The 27,548-nt window shown below is 43.2% G+C and overlaps 1 protein-coding gene across 8 annotated transcripts in view; it reads right to left on the bottom strand.

The window, feature by feature from the left end:
* LOC110493316 (3',5'-cyclic-AMP phosphodiesterase 4C) overlaps positions 1 to 27,548 on the bottom strand; it is a 152,815-nt gene that overhangs the window by 15,083 nt on the left and 110,184 nt on the right. For 4 of the 8 annotated variants that reach the window (XM_036955227.2, XM_036955294.2, XM_090192737.1 and 1 more), the window contains 6 exons: positions 13,554 to 13,745; positions 13,056 to 13,097; positions 12,416 to 12,452; positions 12,156 to 12,285; positions 11,163 to 11,275; positions 1,116 to 1,209 (listed from right to left, as the gene is read on the bottom strand). In XM_036955227.2, the coding sequence (XP_036811122.1) occupies positions 1,116 to 1,209; positions 11,163 to 11,275; positions 12,156 to 12,285; positions 12,416 to 12,452; positions 13,056 to 13,097; positions 13,554 to 13,745 (608 nt within the window). The remainder of the gene's footprint in view (positions 1 to 1,115; positions 1,210 to 11,162; positions 11,276 to 12,155; positions 12,286 to 12,415; positions 12,453 to 13,055; positions 13,098 to 13,553; positions 13,746 to 27,548) is intronic. The other 4 variants (XM_090192542.1, XM_036955434.2, XM_090192764.1 and 1 more) reach the window with 1 other exon arrangement.

Raw genomic sequence — 27,548 nt, 5'->3', positions numbered from 1 at the left:
GCTCTGCTGTTGGGACATCTTTATGTAGGCCCTAACAGTTTGTGGGCACCGTTTGTCACCGTTATAGAGCAATTCATGTATTGTTATGTTGTGTAGTCCCTTAGCTGCAACAAGTTTACATGCTAGACACTGAAAACGAAAGAAAATTAACAGTTGATTGTTTATTTTACGAACTATAGCTAATCTAAGATATTTCCACCACAAATCAAGTGAGAAATCAATTAAACTAGTACTAGGAATACTGCTTCAACTGATAACTCTCCAGCAAATGTCATCTCTCAACCAATAATGACTCCTGGTAGTCAGACAGTGGCAAATATGAGAAGACAGATCATAATCCCAGATCCGAAGCATGCAAATATCATTACGAGGACACACAATCTGCCACCACACCACATCAAGTGAAGCGGTCTCACCAATCTCTCAATATTTCCTTTTCCTTTCACCCAAAGCCATAGTTCTCCTTTCCGATCCCAGCCAACGTCAAAACAAACCAAATCATGTCAAATGGACATCTATTTTCAGGCTCCATTTTCTCTCAAGCATTTTGGTGAAGCTCCATTCCGCGACAATATCAGTGGTATTGACGCAAAAGGCAGTCTAATAATATTACCGTCTCCATAGCAACGCCAGACAACATGTCCAGGAATGCCTTGCCGCCTGCTTCCTTTGGAAGCCCTTCTCTTTCCTCTAACATGCTGGCTAATAGGCCAGCAGACATGCATGACAAATGGCAAGTTTTGCAACCACATACTACATGATGTCATGTTGGCCTGTTCACTACTCCAACTAATTATATACAAAACATGCTGTAGTAATTTTGTAAGTATATTTTAATTCATAATGCATTATAAGCACATGTATAATGCCTTATGAGCTATGCATAATAATACAAAACATAGGCACTGCTCATAAACATCTATGACTACATTTGTAGAGCTGTATAATGCCCTATAAAGCGAATAAATATTGTATTTATGTACCAACTTTTGAGCAGGATAAATGCTTTACATAAATTCTTATTTGATAGTAGGAATGAATACCTAAATGAATACCTTGCCTAGCCATTGCAATGCCAGTTCAGGAACCATACTTAGAGTGCTGTTGTCACTCACCTAGGAAAGTGTTGGCGATAAACTCTGAGACTTGGTTTCCTGACCGGCTGGTTTCTGACAACTGGGTGAGCTCTCTGTTCAACATCCTTTTGAACTGGGAAACAAGATCAGACACAATGACAAGCATCAGTGACACGAGTTCATACATGGAAATACAGTGTGGAAAGTAGAACATACAGTTGAAGTCGGAAGTTTACATACACCTTAGCCAAATACCCTTTAACTCAGTTTTTCACAATTCCTGACATTTAATCCTAGTAAAAATGATCTGTCTTAGGTCAGGTAGGATCACCACTTCATTTTAAGAATGTGAAATGTCAGAATAATAGCAGAGAATGATTTATTTCAGCTTTTATTTATTTCATCACATTCCCAGTGGGTCAGAAGTTTACATACACTCAATTAGTATTTGGTAGCATTGCCTTTAAATTGTTTAACTTGGGTCAAACATTTCAGGTAGCCTTCCACAAGCGTCCCACAAATAAGTTGGGTGAATTTTGTGGTGTAACTGAGTCAGGTTGGTAGGCCTCCTTGCTCGCACACACTTTTTCAGTTCTGCCCAGAAATGTTCTATAGGATTGAAGTCAGGGATTTGTGATGGCGACTCCGATACCTTGACTTTGTTGTCCTTAAGCCATTTTGCTACAACTTTGGAAGTATGCTTGGGGTCATTGTCCATTTGGAAGACCCATTTGCGACCAAGCTTTAACTTCCTGACTGATGTCTTGAGGTGTTGCTTCCACAAAATTTTCCATCCTCATGATGCCATCTATTTTGTGAAGTGCACCAGTCCCTCCTGCAGCAAAGCACCCCCACAACATGATGCTGCCACCCCCGTGCTTCACGGTTGGGATGGTGTTCTTCGGCGCCGACAGAGATGGCCGCCTCGCTTCGCGTTCCTAGGAAACTATGCAGTTTTTTGTTTTTTTACGTGTTATTTCTTACATTAGTACCCCAGCTCATCTTAGGTTTCATTACATACAGTCGAGAAGAACTACTGAATATAAGATCAGCATCAACTCACCATCAGTACTACCAAGAATATGTTTTTCGCGACGCGGATCCTGTGTTCTGCCCTACAAACAGGACAACTGAGTGGATTCCATGCAGCGACCCAAAAAAAAAACAACTCCGAAAAAGAGGGAAACGAGGCGGTCTTCTGGTCAGACTCCGGAGACGGGCACATCGTGCACCACTCCCTAGCATTCTTCTTGCCAATGTCCAGTCTCTTGACAACAAGGTTGATGAAATCCGAGCAAGGGTAGCATTCCAGAGGGACATCAGAGACTGTAACGTTCTTTGCTTCACGGAAACGTGGCTCACTGGAGAGACTCTATCCGAAGCGGTGCAGCCAACGGGTTTCTCCACACATCGCGCAGACAGAAACAAACAACTTTCTGGTAAGAAGAGGGGTGGCGGCGTATGCCTTATGACTAACGTGACATGGTGTGATGAAAGAAACATACAGGAACTCAAATCCTTCTGTTCACCTGATTTAGAATTCCTCACAATCAAATGTAGACCGCATTATCTACCAAGAGAATTCTCTTCGATTATAATCACAGCCGTATACATCCCCCCCCAAGCAGACACATCGATGGCTCTGAACGAACTTTATTTAACTCTTTGCAAACTGGAAAACATTCATCCGGAGGCTGCATTCATTGTAGCTGGGGATTTTAACAAGGCTAATCTGAAAACAAGACTCCCTAAATTTTATCAGCATATCGATTGCGCAACCAGGGGTGGAAAGACGTTGGATCATTGTTACTCTAACTTCCGCGACGCATATAAGGCCCTGCCCCGCCCCCCTTTCGGAAAAGCTGACCACGACTCCATTTTGTTGATCCCTGCCTACAGACAGAAACTAAAACAAGAGGCTCCCACGCTGAGGTCTGTCCAACGCTGGTCCGACCAAGCTGACTCCACACTCCAAGACTGCTTCCACCACGTGGACTGGGACATGTTTCGTATTGCGTCAGACAACAACATTGACGAATACGCTGATTCGGTGTGTGAGTTCATTAGAACGTGCGTTGAAGATGTCGTTCCCATAGCAACGATTAAAACATTCCCTAACCAGAAACCGTGGATTGATGGCAGCATTCGCGTGAAACTGAAAGCGCGAACCACTGCTTTTAATCAGGGGAAGGTGTCTGGTAACATGACCGAATACAAACAGTGCAGCTATTCCCTCCGCAAGGCTATCAAACAAGCTAAGCGTCAGTACAGAGACAAAGTAGAATCTCAATTCAACGGCTCAGACACAAGAGGCATGTGGCAGGGTCTACAGTCAATCACGGACTACAGGAAGAAATCCAGCCCAGTCACGGACCAGGATGTCCTGCTCCCAGGCAGACTAAACAACTTTTTTGCCCGCTTTGAGGACAATACAGTGCCACTGACACGGCCGGCAACGAAAACATGCGGTCTCTCCTTCACTGCAGCCGAGGTGAGTAAGACATTTAAACGTGTTAACCCTCGCAAGGCTGCAGGCCCAGACGGCATCCCCAGCCGCGCCCTCAGAGCATGCGCAGACCAGCTGGCCGGTGTGTTTACGGACATATTCAATCAATCCCTATACCAGTCTGCTGTTCCCACATGCTTCAAGAGGGCCACCATTGTTCCTGTTCCCAAGAAAGCTAAGGTAACTGAGCTAAACGACTACCGCCCCGTAGCACTCACTTCCGTCATCATGAAGTGCTTTGAGAGACTAGTCAAGGACCATATCACCTCCACCCTACCTGACACCCTAGACCCACTCCAATTTGCTTACCGCCCAAATAGGTCCACAGACGATGCAATCTCAACCACACTGCACACTGCCCTAACCCATCTGGACAAGAGGAATACCTATGTGAGAATGCTGTTCATTGACTACAGCTCGGCATTCAACACCATAGTACCCTCCAAGCTCGTCATCAAGCTCGAGACCCTGGGTCTCGACCCCGCCCTGTGCAACTGGGTACTGGACTTCCTGACGGGCCGCCCCCAGGAGGTGAGGGTAGGCAACAACATCTCCTCCCCGCTGATCCTCAACACTGGGGCCCCACAAGGGTGCGTTCTGAGCCCTCTCCTGTACTCCCTGTTCACCCACGACTGCGTGGCCACGCACGCCTCCAACTCAATCATCAAGTTTGCGGACGACACAACAGTGGTAGGCTTGATTACCAACAACGACGAGACGGCCTACAGGGAGGAGGTGAGGGCCCTCGGAGTGTGGTGTCAGGAAAATAACCTCACACTCAACGTCAACAAAACTAAGGAGATGATTGTGGACTTCAGGAAACAGCAGAGGGAACACCCCCCTATCCACATCGATGGAACAGTAGTGGAGAGGGTAGCAAGTTTTAAGTTCCTCGGCATACACATCACAGACAAACTGAATTGGTCCACTCACACAGACAGCATTGTGAAGAAGGCGCAGCAGCGCCTCTTCAACCTCAGGAGGCTGAAGAAATTTGGCTTGTCACCAAAAGCACTCACAAACTTCTACAGATGCACAATCGAGAGCATCCTGGCGGGCTGTATCACCGCCTGGTACGGCAACTGCTCCGCCCTCAACCGTAAGGCTCTCCAGAGGGTGGTGAGGTCTGCACAACGCATCACCGGGGTCAAACTACCTGCCCTCCAGGACACCTACACCACCCGATGTCACAGGAAGGCCATAAAGATCATCAAGGACATCAACCACCCGAGCCACTGCCTGTTCACCCCGCTATCATCCAAAAGGCGAGGTCAGTACAGGTGCATCAAAGCTGGGACCGAGAGACTGAAAAACAGCTTCTATCTCAAGGCCATCAGACTGTTAAACAGCCACCACTAACATTGAGTGGCTGCTGCCAACACACTGACACTGACTCAACTCCAGCCACTTTAATAATGGGAATTGATGGGAAATGATGTAAATATATCACTAGCCACTTTAAACAATGCTACCTTATATAATGTTACTTACCCTACATTATTCATCTCATATGCATACGTATATACTGTACTCTATATCATCGACTGTATCCTTATGTAATACATGTATCACTAGCCACTTTAAACTATGCCACTTTGTTTACATACTCATCTCATTTGTACATACTGTACTCGATACCATCTACTGTATCTTGCCTATGCTGCTCTGTACCATCACTCATTCATATATCCTTATGTACATATTCTTTATCCCCTTACACTGTGTACAAGACAGTAGTTTTGGAATTGTTAGTTAGATTACTTGTTGGTTATTACTGCATTGTCGGAACTAGAAGCACAAGCATTTCGCTACACTCGCATTAACATCTGCTAACCATGTGTATGTGACAAATAAAATTTGATTTGATTTGATTTGATTTCGGTTTGCAAGCCTCCCCCTTATTCCTCCAAACATAACGATGGTCATTATGTCCAAACAGTTCTATTTTTGTTTCATCAGACCAGAGGACATTTCTCCAAAAAGTACAATCTTGATCTCTTGTGTTTTGCATCTTCACAATGTCCTTTGTTGTTGTTCTGGGATTGATTTGCACTTTTCGCACCAAAGTACGTTCATCTCTAGGAGACAGAACACGTCTCCTTCCTGAGCGGTATGACGGCTGCGTGGTCCCATGGTGTTTGTACTTGCGTACTATTGTTTGTACAGATGAACGTGGTATCCTTCAGGCGTTTGGAAATTGCTCCCAAGGATGAACCAGACTTGTGGAAGTCTACAATTTTTTTTCTGAGGTCTTGGCTGATTTCTTTAGATTTTCCCATGATGTCAAGCAAAGAGTTTGAAGGGAGGCCTTGAAATACATCCACAGGTACACCTCAAATTGACTCAAATGATGTCAATTACCCTATCAGAAGCTTCTAAAGCCATGACATAATTTTCTAGAATTTTCCAAGCTGTTTAAAGGCCCAGTCAACTTAGTGTGTGTAAACTTCTGACCCACTGGATTTGTGATACAATGAATTATAAATGAAATAATGTCTTTAAACAATTGTTGGAAAAATTACTTGTGTCATGCACAAAGTAGATGTCTTAACAGACTTGCCAAAACTATAGTTTATTAACAAGAAATTTGTGGAGTGGTTGAAAAATGAGTTTTAATGACTCCAACCTAAGTGTATGTAAACTTCACTTCAACTGTACTTCAGTAGAAAAAGTGTACCAGCAGTAAAGTTCCTATCATAATATGTGGAAAATTTGAAATTAACAAAACCAAATGAGAGTTCAAAATGGCAATCAACTAGATTTTTGAATTCTGTTTGGTGTGATTTTTCACACCACACTCAAGTGTCAGGAGTAACTAACAAGTAAATAATATGACAGTAGTGATTTCCTTGATCCCTCTCATACTGAATAACATGTCAGGTTATAGAAAAAGTCAAGTGTAACATGGGATATCAATAGAGTAACAGTAGTCAATTATATCAATAAGACCAGAAAATGAATCCAAAAATACGTATTTAAAACAAAACAATCATTCACTTCTTTCATGACACAACCTCATACCCTAGTCTATTCAGTGCATCACAATGGAGGGCACAAGGACTGGAACAGTGTTTTCAGCTGGGCTCGAACCGTTATGTAATCACTAACTGAACATAGCAGGCCTAAAAGAATCGCCTGAAACTACATCCCCTACATCCTGGTCTTGACCAGATAAAAAAAAAGCTGTAGGGTTCTCTTCTGCACTGTTCAACCAATCCAGTATATGTGGAGGAGGAGTTAAGATGGAGCATCGCCTTGTTAACACCCAAAAGCGGAAGTCGAGTCCCAGGCTCTCTTTCCATTTCCCCTGTTGATGGGGACACGGCAGAGCCTATGTAATCAGACACGTGGGTAGGGGACAAACCACAGTATACACTCAAAGGAGACATATCATGTACACACACAGACATACAGGAAGGAACAGGTAGAGTACTCAGAGATTTGTAATCACACTCACACACATACACCCAATGGAACAGGCATGTGTATACACACACAGCCATGTGTAGACTGAATAATATGCAGTTTTATCAAATCTCACTGACATAATATGCAAAATCACTGACATCCAAATACATACTGTGTCCTACAGTACACCAAAGCACACTTCTTGTCATCCAGTTAAGAAGTTTGCACTAGGATAACAGAAAATGACATCCTGACACACACATTCCCATGCACTCAACGGTATGAGTGTCCAAAACATAGAAAGCAAAGTGACGTAGGGCATTCCAGTGGACAAAGACGAGTGACCAGCAGAAACCAACTTTGTTGAATAAAATCCAGTAGCAGATTGTACAGGTCTATTTTTGAGTTATTTCACCTTTATTTACCAGGTAGGCCAGTTGAGAACAAGTTCTTATTTACAACTGCGACCTGGCCAAGATAAGCAAAGCAGTGCGACACAAACAACACAGAGTTACACATGGAATAAACAAACGTACAGTCAATAACACAGTAGAAAAAAATATATATACAGGGTGTGCAAATGAGGTAAGATTAGGGAGGTAAGACAATACATAGGCTGTAGTGGCGAAGTACTTACAATTTAACAATTAAACACTGGAGTGATAGATGTGCAGAAGATGAATGTGCAAGTAGAGATACTGGGGTGAAAAGGAGCAAAGACATTATAAATAACAATATGGGGATGAGGTAGTTGGATGGGCTATTTACAGATGGGCTATGTACAGGTACAATGATCTGTGAGCTGCTCTGACAGCTGGTGCTTAAAGTTAGGAGTCTCCAGATTCAGTGATATTTGCATTTTGTTCCAGTCATTGGCAGCAGAGAATTGGAAGGAAAGGCGGCCAAACGAGGAATAGGCTTTGGGGGTGACTAGTGAAATATACCTGCTGGAGCGCATGCTATGGGTGGGTGCTGCTATGGTGACCAGTGAGCTGAGATAAGGCGGGGCTTTACTTAGCAAAGACTTATAGATGACCTGTAGGTTTAGCAACGAATATGAAGCAAGGGCCAGCCAACGAGAGCCTACAGGTCGCAGTGGTGGGTAGTGTATGGGGCTTTGGTGACAAAACGGACGGCACTGTGATAGACTACATCCAATTTGCTGAGTAGAGTGTTGGAGGCTATTTTGTAAATGACATCGCGAAGTCAAGGATCGGTAGGATAGTCAGTTTTACGAGGGTATGTTTGGCAGCATGAGCAAAGGATGCTTTGTTGCGAAATAGGAAGTTGATTCTAGATTTAATTTTGGATTGGAGATGCTTAATGTGAGTCTGGAAGGAGAGTTTACAGTCTAACCAGACACATAGGAATTTGTAAATGTCCACATATTCTAAGCGAGAACCGTCCAGAGTAGTGATGCTGGACAGTGTACAGCGATCGGTTGAATAGCATGCATTTAGTTTGACTTGTATTTAAGAACAGGTGGAGGCCACGGAAGGAGAGTTTTATGGCATTGAAGCTCGTCTGGAGGTTAGTTAACACAGTGTCCAAAGAAGGGCCAGAAGTATAAAGAATGGTGTTGTCTGTGTAGAGGTGGATCAGAGAATCACCAGCAGCAAGAGCGACATCATTGATGTATACAGAGAAAAGAGTCGGCCCAAGAATTGAACCCTGTGGCACTCCCATAGAGACTGCCAAAGGTCCGGACAACAGGCCCTCCGATTTGACACACTGAACTCTGTCTGAGAAGTAGTTGGTGAACCAGGCGAGGCAGTCATTTGAGAAACCAAGGCTATTGAGTCTGCTGATGAGAATGTGGTGATTGACAGAGTCGAAAGTCTTAGCCAGGTCGATGAAGACGGCTACACAATATTGTCTTTTATCAACGGTGGTTATGATATCGTTTAGGACCTTGAGCGTGGCCGAGGTGCACCCATGCATGACCAGCTCGGGAAACCAGATTGCATAGCGGAGAAGGTACGGTGGGATTCAAAATGGTCGGTGATCTGTTTGTTAGCTTGGCTTTTGAAGACCTTAGAAAGGCAGGGTAGGATAGATATAGGTCTGTAACAGTTAGGGTCTAGAGTGTCTCCACCTTTGAAGAGGGGGATGACCGCGGCAGCTTTCCAATCTTTGGGGATCTCAGACGATACGAAAAAGAGGTTGACAGTGTTTCCTAGCCTCAGTGCAGTGGGCAGCTGGGAGGAGGCGCTCTTATTCTCCATGGACTTTACAGTCTATTCAATGAGTTTCATCACAAACTGACAGTCCTTACGTCCCAGATTGAAAGAGATCAAACAGCAATCAGCCAAAGACGAGGCTTCGCCGTAGCTCTGAGCTTAGTAAGTGGGACGGGCAGTGGAGGTTAAGGGGACAGAGACAGTACAGCTAGGTGTAGGGCACCAGAGCACATGGCTGACTGCTGCTCCATCCTCACACTATCAACGTGAGTGAGTGAGTGAGTGAGTGAGTGAGTGAGTGAGTGAGTGAGTGAGTGAGTGAGTGAGTGAGTGAGAGAGAGAGAGAGAGAGAGACTTGTCCTGAAGCCACTCCTGCGTTGTTTTGGCAGTGTGCTTAGGGTCGTTGTCTTGTAGATTGATTGTGGACTACAGGAAAAGGAGGACCAATCACGCCCCCATTCTCATCGACCGGGCTGTAGTGGAGCAGTTTGAGAGCTTCAAGTTCCTTGGTGTCCACATCACCAACAAACTAACATTGTCCAAGATAGTCATGAAGAGGGCAAAACAAAACCTTTTCCCCCTCAGGAGACTGAAAAGATTTGGCATGGGTCCTCAGATCCTCAAAAGGTTCTACAGCTGCACCATTGAGAGCATTATGATGGGTTTCACCACTGCTTGGCCTCTGACCGCAAGGCACTAGGGTAGTGCGTACGGCCCAGTACATCACTGGGTCCTAGTTTCCTGCCATCCAGGACCTATATTCCAGGCAGTGTCAGAGGAAGGCCCTAAAAAGTTGTCAAAGACTCCAGCCACCCTAGTCATACACTTTTTCTCTGCAACCGCACGGCAAGCGGTATCAGAGCGCCAAGTCTAGGTCCAAGAGGCTTCTAAACAGCTTCTACCCCCAAGCCATAAGACATCTAATTAAATGGCTACATCAAATGACTATTTTAAACTGCTGCTACTCTGTTATTATCTATGCACAGACACTTTAATAACTTTACCTACGTGTACATATTACCTCAATTACCTTGACTAACCGGTGCCCCTGCACACTGACTCTGTACCGGTATGCCCTGTATATAGCCTCGCTAATGTTATTTTACTGCTGCTCTTTAATTATTTGTTACTTTTATTATTATTTTTGGGGGGGGGGTATTTTTCTTAAAACTGAATTTTGGTTAAGGGCTTGTAAGTAAGCATTTCACTGTAAGGTGAAATGTTGTATTCTGCTCATGTGACAAATACAATTTGGTTAGATTTGTTGGAAGGTGAACCTTCGCCCGGTTCTTTGATCCTGAGCGCTTTGGAGCAGGTTTTCATCAAGGATCTCTCTGTACATTGCTCCGTTCATCTTTCCCTCGATCATGACTAGTCTCCCAGTCCCTACCTCTGAAAAACCTCCCCACAGCATGATGCTGCCACCAGCATTATTCAATTTAAGAATGATGGAGGCCACTGTTCTTGGGAACCTTCAATGCTGCAAAACATTTTTGGTACCCTTCCCCAGATCTGTGCCTAGACACAATCCTGTCTCGGCGCTCTACGGACAATTCCTTCGACCTCACGGCTTGGTTTTTGCTCTGACATGCACTGTCAACTGTGGGACCTGACATAGACAGGTGTGTGCCTTTCCAAATCCAATCAATTGAAGAAACATCAAGGACGATCAATGGAAACAGGATGCACCTTTGCTCAATTTTGAGTCTCATAATGTAAAATACTTGTGCAAATCTATATATATATATATATTTTTAAATAAAACTTTGTGCAAAAATGTCTAAAAAACCTTTTTCGCTTTGTCATTTATATTTAATACATTTTTTGAAAAAGGATGTAACGTAACAAAATGTGGAAAAAGTTATTTTCCTAATGCACTGTAGATGGAGATTAGATTTTTCATTAACCAGACCTATATCTTTGCTATTCTTCAAGCAATCATTCCCAGGTTTTTACAGTAGATGAGGCTCAGTTCAAAGCAACACAGCTCACCTTGTTGGAAGCCATCTCACTGACTGAGTGACGGGTCTGCAGGGTCTCCAGCTGGTCCAGACACCAGTCCAGCTCCTCCAGCGTCTCCATGGCCAGCTTCTGGTAGGGCTCGTCTGAGGGGGCCAAAGGTCAGACTACTGTTAAAGCCCTGAGAGAGCGTTTGTTCTGATCTCTGCTGCTAAAAAAAATACATTAAAACTTAAAGAATTTCAGTGAGCGCGGTTTTTCCCTTTCTTCAAGTAAAAGCCCATCAGACCATCCATTCCAGAACCTAGACTTACCAGACTGAGACCCAGATCCAAATCTTCAGAACAAGGCCCATTCAGTAGTGATCACTTTCTCTTTATTTTACCATAGTCCCATTGTCAAGGAATGTTCTCCTGTGGTCAGTTATCAGGCCCCACCAGACTGTTTTTTTTTTTTCATTTTACCTTTATTTAACTAGGCAAGTCAGTTAAGAACAAATTCTTATTTTCAATGACGGCCTAGGAACAGTGGGTTAACTGCCTTGTTCAGGGGCAGAGCGACAGAATTGTACCTTGTCAGCTCGGGGATTCGATCTTGCAACCTTTCGGTTACAAGTCCAATGCTCTCACCACTAGGCTACCTGCCACCCCCAAAATCACTGGACAGTCTGTGTGAGGTCTTTCACTTCGAGTCACTAACGTCTAATGCAAGCTCTGTTTTTAAATCAAGATTGGTTCCATTTCAAACCAGAGACTATAAAACTCATTGTGTTGAATGTATGCCTTTTTGTTGTCCTCTTCACATTCTCACTGCACTGCCCTTATCAATGTAAAGCTGACAGATTACAATAACAGCAATTGTGGCAGTAGCATCAAACAAATCTTATGTAGGTCTGTATTTTCAGTTCTTGAGAACTTGTTATTTTTACAGGGTGAAGCAGACACTAGGGAACAAGAATCGGCACAACAGGCAAATTCTTGTTGTGAAGTCATGTAAGAGGTAAGATCAGATGAGTATAATATTGACCTGTTATGCTTGACTTGGTGTGGGTAGGTATGGAGGGAGGGTTGCTGCCTGATGGTCGCCTGTTGGGTCGATCTTGCAGATGAGTTATGTAGGCAAAATTGCTTCTGACTGTTCGGAGACTGGCAAGCACCTAAAGAGAAAGGTTGGAGGGTAGTGTTATGTTGCATTATAACTTTCAAATTGATTTCCAATGCTCAACATCAGGAATTCATCACACACACACACACGAGAGAGAGAAAAAGCATGAACATAGCACTAACCTGTGCAAATGGTGTCACAATCATGTCTTCTCCATGTCTGAAATGACAGAAGAAGAAAAAAACACTTGGTTAGATACGAAACCTTCAACCAACAGGTGAAGAACAGAATATCAGCATCTTAAAAGGTTAATATGAATATACAATACATATAATAGGGCTCTATGGTACTCAATGGGCATCTTAACTGCAACCTGAACACCCTCATGTCCTGCATCAGTTAACACATTGGACACAGAGAGAAAACAAGTGACATGCACACAACTGACTGTGGGAGAACCCTGGGAAAACAGACATTACCCTTTGGAACTGTGCTGTGGGGGAATCATCATGCACATAATGTGTTGTCTTGGGGTCAAGCCTTTCTGTGGTTAAGATAATAGGCCTCAGGCTATTCATGCAGCACACATACAGTAGCAGGCTCAACTCAGATGCAAGGACTGTGGGGCTTTTCTTTTTGGGATGGTTTGGGAGGGAAGGGGCTGAGGGGCGTGTATGTATGGGTGGGGTGGTGTTCAGCAGGAGGGTGTGGGGGGGGTTAAGGGGTTGGTGAGTGGAGGAAGTGTCTGAAACCTGCAAGCGAAGTGGAACAGTCCTTAAAGGAGAAGTAAAAAAGAAAACATTTGTCACGCGCGTCTCTCACCGCGGCAGCCAACCGACTTCCCAGTGCTTCAAGCCCTCTTCCCTTTAAAGACATAGAGAGTCCAGTGACTAAACTAAACATGGGTAAAATAACCTCCAGAAACAAACATCAACAAATCAAGACTGTTAGACTTAATTTAATTGACTTTAAGGTTGAGTCTTTAGGGAAATATGTGGAATCATAGTTGAAGGGTTAGTTATGTCATTATAAATATGGAGAGAGTAAGTGAAGTATTGGTAAGTGAAATATCAGGGGTGGGGGAGAGCAACAAAGAGGCAAAGAGAGAGACAGGACAGAAACAGCAACATAGTGAGTGAGAAAGAGAGAGGGAGAGAATGAGAGAGAGAGTGAGAGAATGAGAGAGAGAGAGAATGAGAGAGAGAGAGAGAGAGAGAGAGAGAGAGAGATGGGGAAAAAGAGAGCGAGGGGAAGAAGAAAATGACCTGGAGAAGGTGTTAGGAGGAGGATCACACATCACATTGGTCCAATGCTACTTACAGCTCACTGGCCGTGGAGGAGTTGCGGGACATAGCTTTGGGCGAGAGGTCGAAATCTGAGTCGGAGCGATAGAGGAAGGACTCGCGGCGCTGGCTGTGGGGGTAGTTGGCCTGTAGGACCAGGCCAGAGATGGGGCTGACCTGGGGGTCCAGGGGACTGCGCCCCACCGACAGCCCATTCTCCACATCAAAGCTAAGGGGGAGAGAAGGGAGAGGCAGAAGGGTTGGATTCATGTTATGGGTGTCTTTCAGTTTGTTCAGCGGTGACATACTGGCATTGTCATCACAGAAAATAATGACAAGAGCCATCAACATCAAGGGAAGAGAAAGTAGAGAGAAGGCAAGATTCATGTTAATAGGTGTCTGGAGCAGCGGAGCAGGAAGACAGGACGACATTGTCCATTCATTTATTGTGTACAGTATGATGTCAGTAAAAATAAATAAAAACCCTTGAATGAGTAGGTGTGTCCAAACTTTTGACAGGTACTGTACGTCATCAGTGCGTTCATCCTCTGTCAGGCATGCTTATGGCACCTATCCACCCCTGCAGCCAGACCCTGACCTAAAAGTATCAGGGTGATCAATCCATAGCCATCCAATCTCATAATAATGCTGACTTGGGGAACCTGTTTCCAGAGGCACGTCAGGCCCAGGAGGCTGCCAAGAACGCTTTCAAGGATTCCCGTGAGTGTCTTGGTGTGATGTGTAGTTTCTTTGCGTAACACAGAAAACGCCGAGTGTGAACAGCTAGAAAATACATTGAGGTCTGTTTGATGGATGAGTGCAATTCCACTTTCCTTTTCATATTTTAAGAATGTATTAAGACTAAGTTAGGAGATCAGAGGTGGAGAAAGGCATACAAGTCATCTATGCATACATTTTACGTATCGGACTTTGCACCAGCAAAGTATAGTTGATACAGCAGTGACTTTACACATACAGCAGAAGTTCTAATAGTACATGACCCTCCTCCTTTAGGATTACTAGTAATGTGACTGTATGTCTGATCTGTGTGTCTAACTCCAGAAGAGAGTTGGTCCAGGGCGATGCCACAGTAAATGAGCGACAGCTGCAAGGTCGGGCTGAGGTGGAGTTGGAGAGAGTGGTTCTAAGAATAGCCCTCTATCATTGATGGGGGACATGTGAGAGGGCTATACATAGCCCAAAATATACTGCATGCCCCCTGGCTGGAGTCTCATATAATTACATTAGGCTGAGGCCCTCACCCCATACATACCCTTTCACTTGACTTCAAGTTCAACTCAAATCAATGTTTATTGGTGGTGTACACAGTTTAGCAGCTGTTCAAACTAGAATGGTCCAAACACACCAAGACAGTCGTGAAGAGGGTACGACAAAGCCTATCCCCCCCCCCCCAGGAAACTAAAAAGATTTGGCATGGGTCCTGAGATCCTCAAAAGGTTCTATAGCTGCAACATCGAGAGCATCCTGACAGGTTACATCACTGCCTGGTACGGCAATTGCTCGGCCTCCGACCGCAAGGCACTTCAGAGGGTAGTGCGTATGGCCCAGTACATCACTGGGGCAAAGCTGCCTGCCATCCAGGACCTCTACACCAGGTGGTGTCAGAGGAAGGCCCTGAAAATTGTCAAAGACCCCAGCCACCCCAGTCATAGACTGTTCTCTCTACTACCGCATGGCAAGCGGTACCGGAGTGCAAAGTCTAGGACAAAAAGGCTTCTCAACAGTTTTTACCCCCAAGCCATAAGACTCCTGAACAGGTAACCAAATGGTTACCCAGACTATTTGCATTGTGCCCCCCCCAACTCCTCTTTTACGCCACTGCTACTCTCTGTTTATCATATATGCATAGTCACTTTAACCATACATTCATGTGCATACTACCTCAATTGGCCCGACCAACCAGTGCTCCCGCACATTGGCTAACCGGGCTATCTGCATTTGATTTGATTTGATATAGCGGGTGTGGCAAAATGTTAATAGCTCCTAACAATGCAATAAACTGTCAAACAATTAAAATGTAAGAAAATAAATATTAAAAAATTGCACATATTCTCATGCTATTGACCAACACATGATTCTTTGCAAAGCACTGTGTAGTTTGTCAGAGTTACTTTCAGTTGAAGTATTATTAGATGTCTCCGGGGAACCTGCAACAAGCATCTCTGGATGTGCATTTCACTCACAGACTCCTCTCACAAAAGCAGTCAGATATGGGACTGAGTGTATGGGGTGTTGTATGCATTCTTTGTACTAAATACAGGACAATGATGCTCCGTATTTTGCGTAAATGAACATTTAAAACCAGCCTGCATCATACTAGGGAAGTGATTGACATCAGTGATCAGAAGCAATGACAGAATTAATTATTTAACCAATGTTTAATATTTTTTTTCCCCATTTTGGCTTGTGACTCCTGCATAGCCTACTGTACTGGAATTAGCTGTGCAGTGTGTATTTTTATCTGGATTTGGCAGTCCAGCAATAGCAGTAACTGATAAATGAATGTTAAGTAATCAATTCTCAATGAAGCCCCCTGATTCATGTGAGGACCGAAAAGGGAGAGAAAGAAAGATGGGTTGTTCCACAAAATGAGTGCCTTTCGTGTCCCTTTGATATTGTAAGTAGAAATTGTGCACCAATATTGAATTTTAAAACCCTGTTATATTTAATTAAGTGCCATTTAATATGGAGAATTCTACAAATCAGATTTTGTTAATGTGAATAAAGACTTGCTAAAGTGCCAAAATTGTGCATTTTGACATGTCCCTCCGTGCACCCTCTGGGACTTGTAGGAAGATTTTAACTCGCTTAACACCAAAATGTCTCCAGGTTTTTACCATCATTGTAAAGCCCTTGCTATTTTGATGCTTTCAAAAAGTAATTTCTGAAGATGATTTATTTCATGTGATTAATGATTCATTTCAAGCTCAACCCTGTTATGTGAACTCCTGTTTTAATACGGTGAAACTATTCCTTTTAAAATATATATTTAAAAGAAAATATTGAACATTTAATATTCAAATCATAGTGTAAAATCAGGTGCGCTGGTTCTACTCTTTTTGGGCATTTTCTGGTGTTTTGTTGGGAAAACTGAGCGGGTCGAGCAGAACACGCTGTTGTGGAAAATTCGATCCAAAGATTAAGGCATAGACTATTTAATTGTATAATAGAAATATCGTTAATTAAGCAGCTGCAGGGGAGATCTACCTCTGATTTCACAGGGAACAACTCCAAGAGTAAATGGTTACATGTCCCTTATATAGTGGGAGCTGATAATACAATCATACTGTTACACAACAGATATTTTATACAAGCAACAGTTCCGGAACACAATGGCCTTGTATTAGAGTGCAGACATACCAGGAGTCTATGAAAGGCATAACATCACAGTCCAACACAGAACATATTCCTTGAGAAATCGCAACAGCTCACCCCAAATTCTGCCACCACAACGTCAACCCAGTTAACAATAGATAGACAGGCTAGAAATGTTTTAACAATTTCATTTATTTTGTGAAGCCTGCATTCAATTTCCCCTCCCTGTTGCACACAACATGCTTTCATTCCCCCTGTCACAAGGGGATCTATGGCTGATTTAAGATGAAATCCTCAACCCTGTCACGGTCAACTTTATTTGGCACTTTTTTTATTCAACCTCTTGAGATGGGAGAATATGTTTTTATGAAGTTGAACATGTGCTCTTTATGATAGAATGTTGAAATCAAAACATTTTGGGGGACTAAGTTACATATCTCACAAGACACCAAATTGGTGGAACGACCCTGAGAGATAGAAAGATAGGTTTGCATTTGGAAGGCTCAATGCAGCGCTTTAACAAGCTCCACCTGATTGGTGGGGAAAGCTCCAGGGGGAGGGGCAGCCGTATAAAGTGTCAGTGTCAGGGCTTGCCTTATTACCCCACTTCTCCTCCCCTCATCCATATTGTTCCACCTCTCCTTACTGCCTCGCCTCCCTCCCTTATGACCCCACCTTTCCTTACTGCCTCTCCTCCCTCCCTTATGACCCCACCTCCCCTACCTCCCTTATTCTCACACCTTCCATCATTTTCAATGATGCGTCCCCACTGAACGATTTGGGCCGCCTCTGATGGTGGGATGGCATCGATCACAAGGACAATGGAGTCAACAACTATAAATAGCTCTATCCAGTAAATAGGTGGGTGCTGCCGGTGCAAAGGACATCACGCTGCTTGCTTAGCGAGTACCACTTCCTCCTGATTCAGCTCACACCGAGGCTCGAACCCAGGACCTCTGCCTTGCTTGAACGTGTGACCGCCCTACTGAAGTGTCTTACCATTCGGCGCCATTAAGCTGCGTATGTGGCCACACTTCAGGCTGAGGAGTAAGTTTCACAAATCCCCATGTGCTACATTGGCCTGAGTAGACCGCAAGATGGAGAGAAGAGAGAACCCCCCCCACCACACTGCCGAGATGGTTTCTTACCATTAATACTGTAAATATTCATGCAGGTCAGGCAGCTGTTTGACAACATCGAACAGCATTTAGTTGTACTCTTTTGGCGAGAAAAATAAAATATTAAAAAGTTAAAAAGCTCAATTGTGATAAAATACTCACGGTGCCCTATAGATGTACTGTAAAAGACTGCAGACACAACATGCAGTATGGGAAACCAGACAACTCTAATGTCATGCCACTGCAGTCTCATCACCTAGGTATGTCTGTGGGAAATACTGTTTTTTAACTGATAAACATGCCTCTCACTCATCATTGGGAAAAAAAAACAGAAATAACCCCGAAAACAGCTCACAAGTGAAACAAAAGTCACCTATTAAAACTGAAACGCACGTCATTCAAATGACATGTTAATGTTTGAGTAAATTACCAGAGCCTGAAGCTTGGGGAGGTCAGAGTGTACTAATGGACTGTGGCTAAACTCCTTTCTAGCTGCAGACAGCTTCTCGTCTCTGGAATCTCGCAACAACGTTCCCACTTCCATAAACAATACAGTGTGGTGGACAAAGTTGCATATTTTTCCAAGAAAACAGGCTGAAAATAAACCGGGGCTAAGCTCAAGAAATGACACCAGGAAATACCTGGGTTTATCAGACTGAGTGGGGGAAGACAAGTGTACATATCAGTGGTATTCATATGGTTAGTTACTTCTACTGGAAACGGAATGGGCTTCCGAGTGTCCGGTAGCGCAATCTATTGGGGACAGAAATAACAGATCACTGTGCCAGTCAGTGTATGTTCCCCAGCACACCAGTGTCTCTATACAGAGAGCACAGAGCAATGTGACCACTGTTTAAAATACAGTTGAAGTCGGAAGTTTACATACACCTTAGCCAAATACATTTCAACTCAGTTTTAAGAATGTGAAATGTCAGAATAGTAGTAGAGAGAATGATTTATTTCAGCTTTTATTTATTTTATCACATTCCCAGTGGGTCAGAAGTTTACATACACTCAATTATTATTTGGTAGCATTGCCTTTAAATTGTTTAACTTGGGTCAATCGTTTTGGGTAGCCTTGCACAAGCGTCCCACAATAAGTTGGGTGAATTTTGGCCCATTCCTCCTGACAGGGCTGGTGTAACGGAGTCAGGATTGTAGGCCTCCTTGCTCGCACACACTTCTTCAGTTCTGCCCACAGAGGATTGAGGTCAGGGCTTTGTGATGGCCACTCCAAAACCTTGACTTTGTTGTCCTTAAGTCATTTTGCCACAACTTTGGAAGTATGCTCGGGGTCATTGCCCATTCGGAAGACCCATTTGCGACCAAGCTTCAACTTCCTGACTGACGTCTTGAGATGTTGCTTCAATATATCCACATAATTTTCCAGCCTTATGATGCCATCTATTTTGTGAAGTGCACCAGTCCCTCCTGCAGCAAAGCACCCCCACAACATGATTCTGCCACCCCCATGCTTCACGGTTGGGATGGTGTTCTTCGGCTTGCAAGCCTCCCCCTTTTTCCTCCAAACATAAAGATGGTCATTATGGCCAAACAGTTCTATTTTTGTTTCATCAGACCAGAGGACATTTCTCCAAAAAGTACGATCTTTGTCCCCATGTGCAGTTGCAAACCGTAGTCTGGCTTTTTTATGCCAGTTTTGGAGCCGTGGCTTCTTCCTTGCTGAGCGGCCATTCAGGTTATGTCGATATAGGACTCGTTCTACGGTATGACGGCTACATGGTCCCATGGAGTTTATACTTGCGTACTATTGTTTGTACAGATGAATGTGTTACCTTCAGGCGTTTGGAAATTTCTCCCAAGGATGAACCAGACTTGTGGAGGTCTACAAATTTTTGGGGGCTGATTTCTTATGATTTTCCCATGATGTCAAGCAAAGAGGCACTGAGTTGGAAGGTAGGCCTTGAAATACATTCACAGGTACACCTCCAATTGACTCAAATTATGTCAATTAGCCTATCAGAAGCTTCTAAAGCCATGACGTACTTTTCTGGAATTTTCCAAGCTGTTTAAAGGCACAGTCAACTTAGTGTATGTAAACTTCTGACCCACTGGAATTGTGATACAGTGAATTATAAGTGAAATCTGTCTGTAAACAACTGTTGGAAAAATTACTTTTGTCATGCACAAAGTAGATGTCCTAACCGACTTGACAAAACTATGGTTTATTAATTAACAAGAAATTTGTGGAGTGGTTAAAAAACAAGTTTTAATGACTCCAACCTAAGTGCATGTAAACTTCCGACTTCAACGGTATATCTGGAATTCCAGCCAAACAGGTGATACAAGTTTGTACCTCTATTTCAGATGTTAAACAGTTGTTTCCCTCTTACAGCATGTAGAATATGTATCATGTAATTACTTGACATACATATATTAAACCAATTGTGCCTTTCTGCTGAATAAACCTTGTTAATCATCTCTTATTACAGTATGTTGGGTGTTCTAAGAAGTTCGATGAGATGTTCTGTGTATGTATCACAAAGGTCACAGGCAGGTCATGAGGTAGACAAATGCCTCATAACTGGTGGTGGTGACCTTGGTATTGTCATTTTTCTCAGGCTCTGACGTTAGTCGGTTTTTTCTCTCCCTTCACTTCTAGTCTGAGATACAGTCAGAACTCATGGGAGACAGGACTCTGTATATCACACTAGCCATCTGGGGAGACCACCGGCACACACACAGGCAGGCGATCACACACACACACACACACACACACACACACACACACACACAGTGCCTACTAATTACTAAAAGACTATCCTATACTGAACAGGATCTGTGTCATTGATACGTCATCTGGTCTCCGCAAACACAGAAGACAATCCTCCGCGTTTCCTTTCCTCTACAGAATAAATTCAAATAAGCCTTCAGGTCGATGTCATTCAGATAAAGAAAGAATAGACATTAACGTCTAAAGCTAATAAAAAGCAGTCAGGAACAATGTTCCCTCTAAGCTGGGGGTGGGCGCCAAGCTCCCCCGAGACTGCCGCGCAGCAGAAGAACTATCAGTCGGTGCAGAGAAGCATGAGATTGAACGTCACTCAACTTTCTAAAGTGTTCCCCCTTAGTTAATACTATCAACGTTTCCCTTTACTGTAGAAATTGTGATCGAATCAATGCAATATTAGTCACTTTCAACACAACATACCGAAACAAAAAGAACTATGTAAGTCTTATTAGTATGCAAAATTAACTATGCAAGAGATGAAGGTATAGGTAGAATGCATCGGAGTATGATTATTTTGCATTGAGAGAGAAGACTCAGGCTCTACACAGACTGGCGCGCCATAACCAACTGGAGCTGCAGTAGGCCTATATGCAAATAGACCATTGTCATATGGATCTGTGCCATTGACTTTGTACTGGACTATGGTTACAGCATGAGTGGTGGTGAGTAGATGCGCTTGCTTTGAGATCAAAGTGAGAGCTACATGTAGTGAGTGACTTGTGCTCATATGTAATAATGTCAAGCCCTGCATGTTTTTTTCCATGTAGGCCGAATGACAGAACAGCTATTTCCATGCTACAATGTTATGGGATTAATTTTCTTCAAAGTTTTTGATGGTAGGCCACTGGTAGGCCTACATTATGATCAGATAGCCACAGTAGCTTACTTGGCCACTGTTAAAACTGTAAGTTAAAGCGGGTACATCCTCAGTGTTCATAGTAAATGCACGACAATGTTCAAATTTGCGCTCACCAGACCTGAAATGTAGAAAAAAATATAGGAACATTGTTCAGGACCCATGTGCAGATGACTAGATGAAACTTGTCAGTCAGTATGGATCCAATCTCAGCCACTGAAAATGTGGGTTTGGTGACCCCCTTCGTTCCTGCCCAGTCCGGAGCGAGGTCTGACTCCTGCGATTGACACCAGCTGGGCAGCGCTGCGGTGTTCATGGGAACCCCAGAGATCTGAAGGGACCTTTACTTTTGTTCCGTGCCAGAGACAGATGTTATTGCCAACAGAGTGGGCTTCCAGAGGATGACACAGCGCCTGGAGTCAAAAGTCATATCTCCCCCCTCCTGTTTTTTTTCAGCATGGCGTGAGAACCAGCTCCAGGGGCCTCACTGACCTATGACAATCAAAGTGTGTGTGTGTGTGTGTGTGTGTGTGTGTGTTTTTCTCTGCGATGTTCCCGGGGGCCTGGAAGCAGAGAAAGTTGGAAAACAGACGATTGGCCGTTTTTTGGTGTGTGTGTGTTCCTGGTGATGCGTAAACGGTATTGGATGGAAAGGGTCACCTGGTTTGGGAAGGGGGATGTTAGTTTTGTACCCCCCACACCATTGTGCTTGACCTGACACCCGCAGCAGAAGCTAGTTAAGGACCATGTCACCTCCACCTTACCCTACACCCTACACCCACTACAATTTGCATACCGCCCCAACAGATCCACGGATGACACAATCACCGTTGCACTGCACACTGCCCTATCCCACCGAGACAAGAGAAATACCTATGGAAGAATCCTGTTCATTGACTACAGCTCAGCCTTCAACTCCAAGCTCATCCTAAACTCAGGGGCCTGGGTTTGAACCCCCCCTGTTCAACTGGGTCCTACACTTCCTGATGGGCCGACCCCAAGTGGTGAAGGTTAACAACAGCACCTCCGCCTCGCTGATCCTCAACACATGGGCCCCACACATATCTCCCTTAATCATCAAGTTTTCTGACGAGTCAACAATGGTAGGCCTGATGACCAATAATGACGAGACATCCCACAAGGAGGAGGTGAGAGCCCTGGCGGAGGGGTGCCAAGAAAATAATCTCTCTCAACATCAATAAAATGAAGGAGCGGACTACAGGAGACATCAGTAAGAGCACACCCCCATCCACAGATAGGGCCACAGTGGAGGGTTAAAAGCATCAAGTTCCTCGGAGTGCACATCAATGATAACCTGAAATGGTCCCGTCACACAGACAGCATGGTGAAGAAGGCGCAGCAGCGTCCCTTCAACCTCAGGAGAAATTAGACCCTTACGAACTTCTACAGATGCATCATGGAGAGCATCCTGTCGGGCTGGTACGTTATTGAATAGTACCCTCAAAATACCATTCTGAACGTCAACAGTGAAGAGGCGACTCAGGGATGCTGGCCTTCTAGGCAGAGTTGCAAAGAAAAAGCCATATCTCAGACTGGCCAATAAAAATAAAAGATTAAGATGGGCAAAATAACAGACACTGGACAGAGGAACTCTGCCTAGAAGGCCAGCATCCTGGAGTTGCCTGTTCACTGTTGACGTTAGAACTGGTGTTTTGCAGGTACTATTTAATGAAGCTGCCAGTTGAGGACTTGTGAGGCGTCTTTCTCAAACTCTAATGTACTTGTCCTCTTGCTCAGTTGTGCACCGGGGCCTCCCACTCTTTCTATTCTGGTTAGGGCCAGTTTGCGCTGTTCTGTGAAGGGAGTAGTATACAGCGTTGTACGAGATCTTCAGTTTCTTGGCAATTTCTTGCATGGAATAGCCTTAATTTCTCAGAACAAGAATAGACTGCCGAGTTTCTGAAGAAAGTTCTTTGTTTCTGGCCATTTTGAGCCTGTAATCGAACCCACAAATGCTGATGCTCCAGATACTCAACTAGTCTAAAGAAGGCCAGTTTTATTGCTTCTTTAATCAAGACAACAGTTGTCAGCTGTGCTAACATAATTGCAAAAGGGTTTTCTAATGATCAATTAGCCTTTTAAAATTATAAACTTGGATTAGCTAACACAACATGCCATTGGAACACAGGAGTGATGGTTGCTGATTATGGGCCTCTGTATGCCTATGTAGATATTCCATTAAAATCTAAAGAAAAATCAGCCGTTTCCAGCTACAATAGTCATTTACAACATTAACAAGGTCTACACTGTATTTCTAATCAATTTGATGTCATTTTAAAATGGAAAATGTGCTTTTCTTTCAAAAACTATTTGGAAAGTATTCAGGCCCCTTGACTTTTTCCACATTTTTATACGTTACAGCCTTATTTTAAAATGCATTAAATTGTTTTTTTCCTCTCATAAAGCTACACACAATACCCCATAAGCGCAAAACAAAAACAGGTTCAGACAATTTTGCTAATAAAAAAAAGGGGTCTGAATACTTTGCGAATGCACTGTGTATATATATATATATTTAATTATGTGCATTGTTTTGTATTGTATGGTATTATTACTGCACTGTTTGAGCTAAAAAAAACATAAGCATTTCGCTGCACCTGTGATAACATCTGTAAATCTGTGTACAGGACCAATAAATTTGATTTGATGCACCACCAAAAACATGAAACAAGAATGTCTTTGAAACTGCAGCTCTAAACACAGCTTACTCATGAAGACAAAGCATCAGAGCTAACAGACTATTCCTTGGAGGTCCCACGTACCAGTCTAGAGTAAAGTATTACAACACTTACCATCAAACCTGGGTCAAACACAATGTCAAACACTCAATGTATTCACTTCATTTAGGTTGAGCTTTGCACTTTGAGACTCTTTGTTTGGTTCCATTGTACCATAGCTGGCTTTATACAGTCAGATGTAGATCGAGAAAACATATTATTCTTCATCCAGTAAAATCCTTTTCAAAATGGCTGACCAACATCAGTGTACTATAATTACCTTTGGTTTGAAAGCAATGGGATATGATGTAGATTTCACAGCTTGTTAAAGAGAAGGAGATTGCTCGAGTGCATAGATACATAGATACCCCAGCTAATCCAGTTGTGCTATTTTCTTTTGTCTATTCAATTCAGTCCAATTCAACCCTACTGTATGAACAGATATGGTCCAGCCTTCTAGTCCGTACAGGCTTTCTTCAGGCTGCCAAGAGAATAGGTGATCTTAGTTATTTCAGGGTTGTGACAACACATTGAGAACTTTTCAACACAAATGCCATGGTTAACATTTGCTGTCCTTTGTAAATTAGATTACATAGAGCTCTTTATACTGTATGCTCTTGAACCAAGTCTAGCCAAAGTTGTTTTAGATAGAAAATGTCAGTAGCCTCTCATCTGGGCTAGCTTCTGGTGCATTATCTGTGTCATTCTGGATACTGGTATTGGTTCCAAACATGTTATACAAAGTTATTTATCGAACAAAATTAAATCCCACAACATAATACATTCACTGTGTATAAATTCTTACAGGGTGAACAAAAGGGGAAAATGTTCCGTGTACAACAACATATGATACAGCCGTGGGTATATGTTTTCTAAATATAGCCCTTGAGGAGAAGTCATTGCATAAGAAGAAACATGGAGTCAACAGAACCAAGTCTGTTGATTATTTCTCTCTGAGCCCTGGCCTAATGGTGGGGAGCGACTCTCCAAACACCACAGCTTGACTCGCTGTCAACAGGGTTAGAGAGAGACACACATTTACTGGACATAATATAGAGAGCTTACCACATGTAGTTCTGAAGTTCATGACATATACATGTTCGTGTGTGTATGACACACGCATATGCATGCACGGTACACACAAACAAACAAATGTCGCTGATACCAGAAAAATATTACTACGGGACTTTTTAACTGGCTTGACCAAATGGATTAAGAATAATATGTGAAGCAAATATAAATATTATAACCATTGTAATCCAGATGAGCAGTTTAAAATAATGTGAGCCTTTGACGTTTAGCTGCTTAAAAAAATGGTATGTTTAGCTCGTAAGTTGGTTAGGGCACAGCTGAACCAAAAATGTATGCACCCCTTGACCCAATGAGATAATAAAACCCATATTATAGCACATTAATCATAAATAAACTTCTTTAAAACGTCAGTAGAAGGTTCACTTTTGGAAAGATCTACAAAGCAAGGCTAAAAGATAGTGGACAAAGGCAAATTAGACCTGTCAACTGACTATTTTGTTCCGTGTTCTGGCTGAACAGTTACGGGAAAACTAAGCCTCTGCTCTGTACCAGCAAATAAGAATCAGAGGTCAAAAATGTAATCTATGAAAACCGCTTAAAAAATAAACAGGATGTTTACATGAAGAGTGCCAATGTAGGGGGAACAGACAACTGGGAGAGGAAGATAAGCTACTGTGGTGGAGCCAGTAGTGGGCCCTGTTCAGGCCTGTCAATAGAGACAGCTACAACCCAACGGCTGTATACTTCAATCATCTTACACTGGCTAACGGTCTAGTGTGGAACCTGCCTCTCGTGGCCTTACTTTCACCCCCTCCAAGTGGAAATAATTCCCCTGAAAAAGGGCCTGTTGACAGCGGAAGCGAACAAGTACAGGCTCTTTAAAGAAGTGCATTTTAACTAACCAGAAAGAGGGTGTACTTGATTTTTATGCTATTCCGAGAATAATCATTCCATCTGAGGAAGTATGTTGATCACCGATCAGTAGCACCCATCTGCTTTTGTTTGCTGTAACACTCTGACACAAACATCACACACTGGCACATTGCCAAGCTGCAACTCATGACTACTTACTACGATACCATCAGCTCTGCCACGACCTAGGGAGGAGACAAAAAGCCATAAAACTGAATGAAGTGTCATGAAAAATGTGGTATTCCAGAACATGCATTTTCCCAACAGAAAAGGGAAAATCCCACTGCTGCTACAGTACCTCACAGTCCAACCAAATCAAATCAAGAATAAACAGGATCTACGAGAGATAGTCAGCCATTCTTGGAGGAGAAGGGAACTTTAGTTTTTTTAACACCTAAATCTCTCTTTTTGATGTAAATGGGTTCTTATAAACTGGGTGGTTTGAGCTCTGAATGCTGATTGGCTGACAGACGTGGTATATCAGACCGTATACCACGGGGATGACAAAACATTTATTTTTACAGCTCTAATTACGTTGGTAATCAGTTTATAATAGCAATCAGGCACCTCAGGGGTTTGTGATATATGGCCAATATACTGCGTTGCGTCGTGCATAAGAACACCCGTTAGCTGTTGTATATTGGCCATATACACCTCACACCTCTGGCCTAATTGCTTAATTATAGAATGATCCAGACACTTTTTTTTGTGATTTCAGTAGATTTTGATTAACGTATCCACAACCAGCGATTAATTTCCTCATCGTCGTTGTGTAGTATGAGGCTCTGAAAAAACATGAACAAAGGTTCCAAAAACACCCAAATATGTCCTTTCAGAAATGGAAAGCTCTCAGTATAATGATGCAGGTCTTCAGATGTTGTACACATTAAACTTTATCCGCAACGTTATATTCCATTTTGTTGCAACTCAAGTGGTATCTCTACGTCCAGTCAACAGGTAACTGCCAAAATAAAGGAACACTTGACTAAAAGAGGGACAAAAAATATATTGAAAGCAGGTGCTTCCACCCAGGAAGTTCGAGACACTTGTAGAATCTACACTAAGGTGCATTGAAGCTGTTCTGGTGGCTCGTGGTGGCCCAACCCCCTATTAAGACAATTTATGTTGGTGTTTCCTTTTTATGGCAGTTACCTGTAACAGCATGCTACACAGAGAATGGAACAGCTGGATAGGGGAAACTGGTGAATTCGACAAAATGGAATTTAACATTGCGGATAAAGTTTGGAATGACACAATTTAATATGGACAACATCTAAAGACCTGCATC

This window comes from Oncorhynchus mykiss, chromosome 1 (genome assembly GCF_057628025.1).
Source record: "Oncorhynchus mykiss isolate SJ-2025 chromosome 1, ASM5762802v1, whole genome shotgun sequence".
NCBI classification, from domain to species: Eukaryota; Metazoa; Chordata; class Actinopteri; order Salmoniformes; family Salmonidae; genus Oncorhynchus; species Oncorhynchus mykiss.
This window is presented reverse-complemented; position numbering and strand designations above follow the sequence as displayed.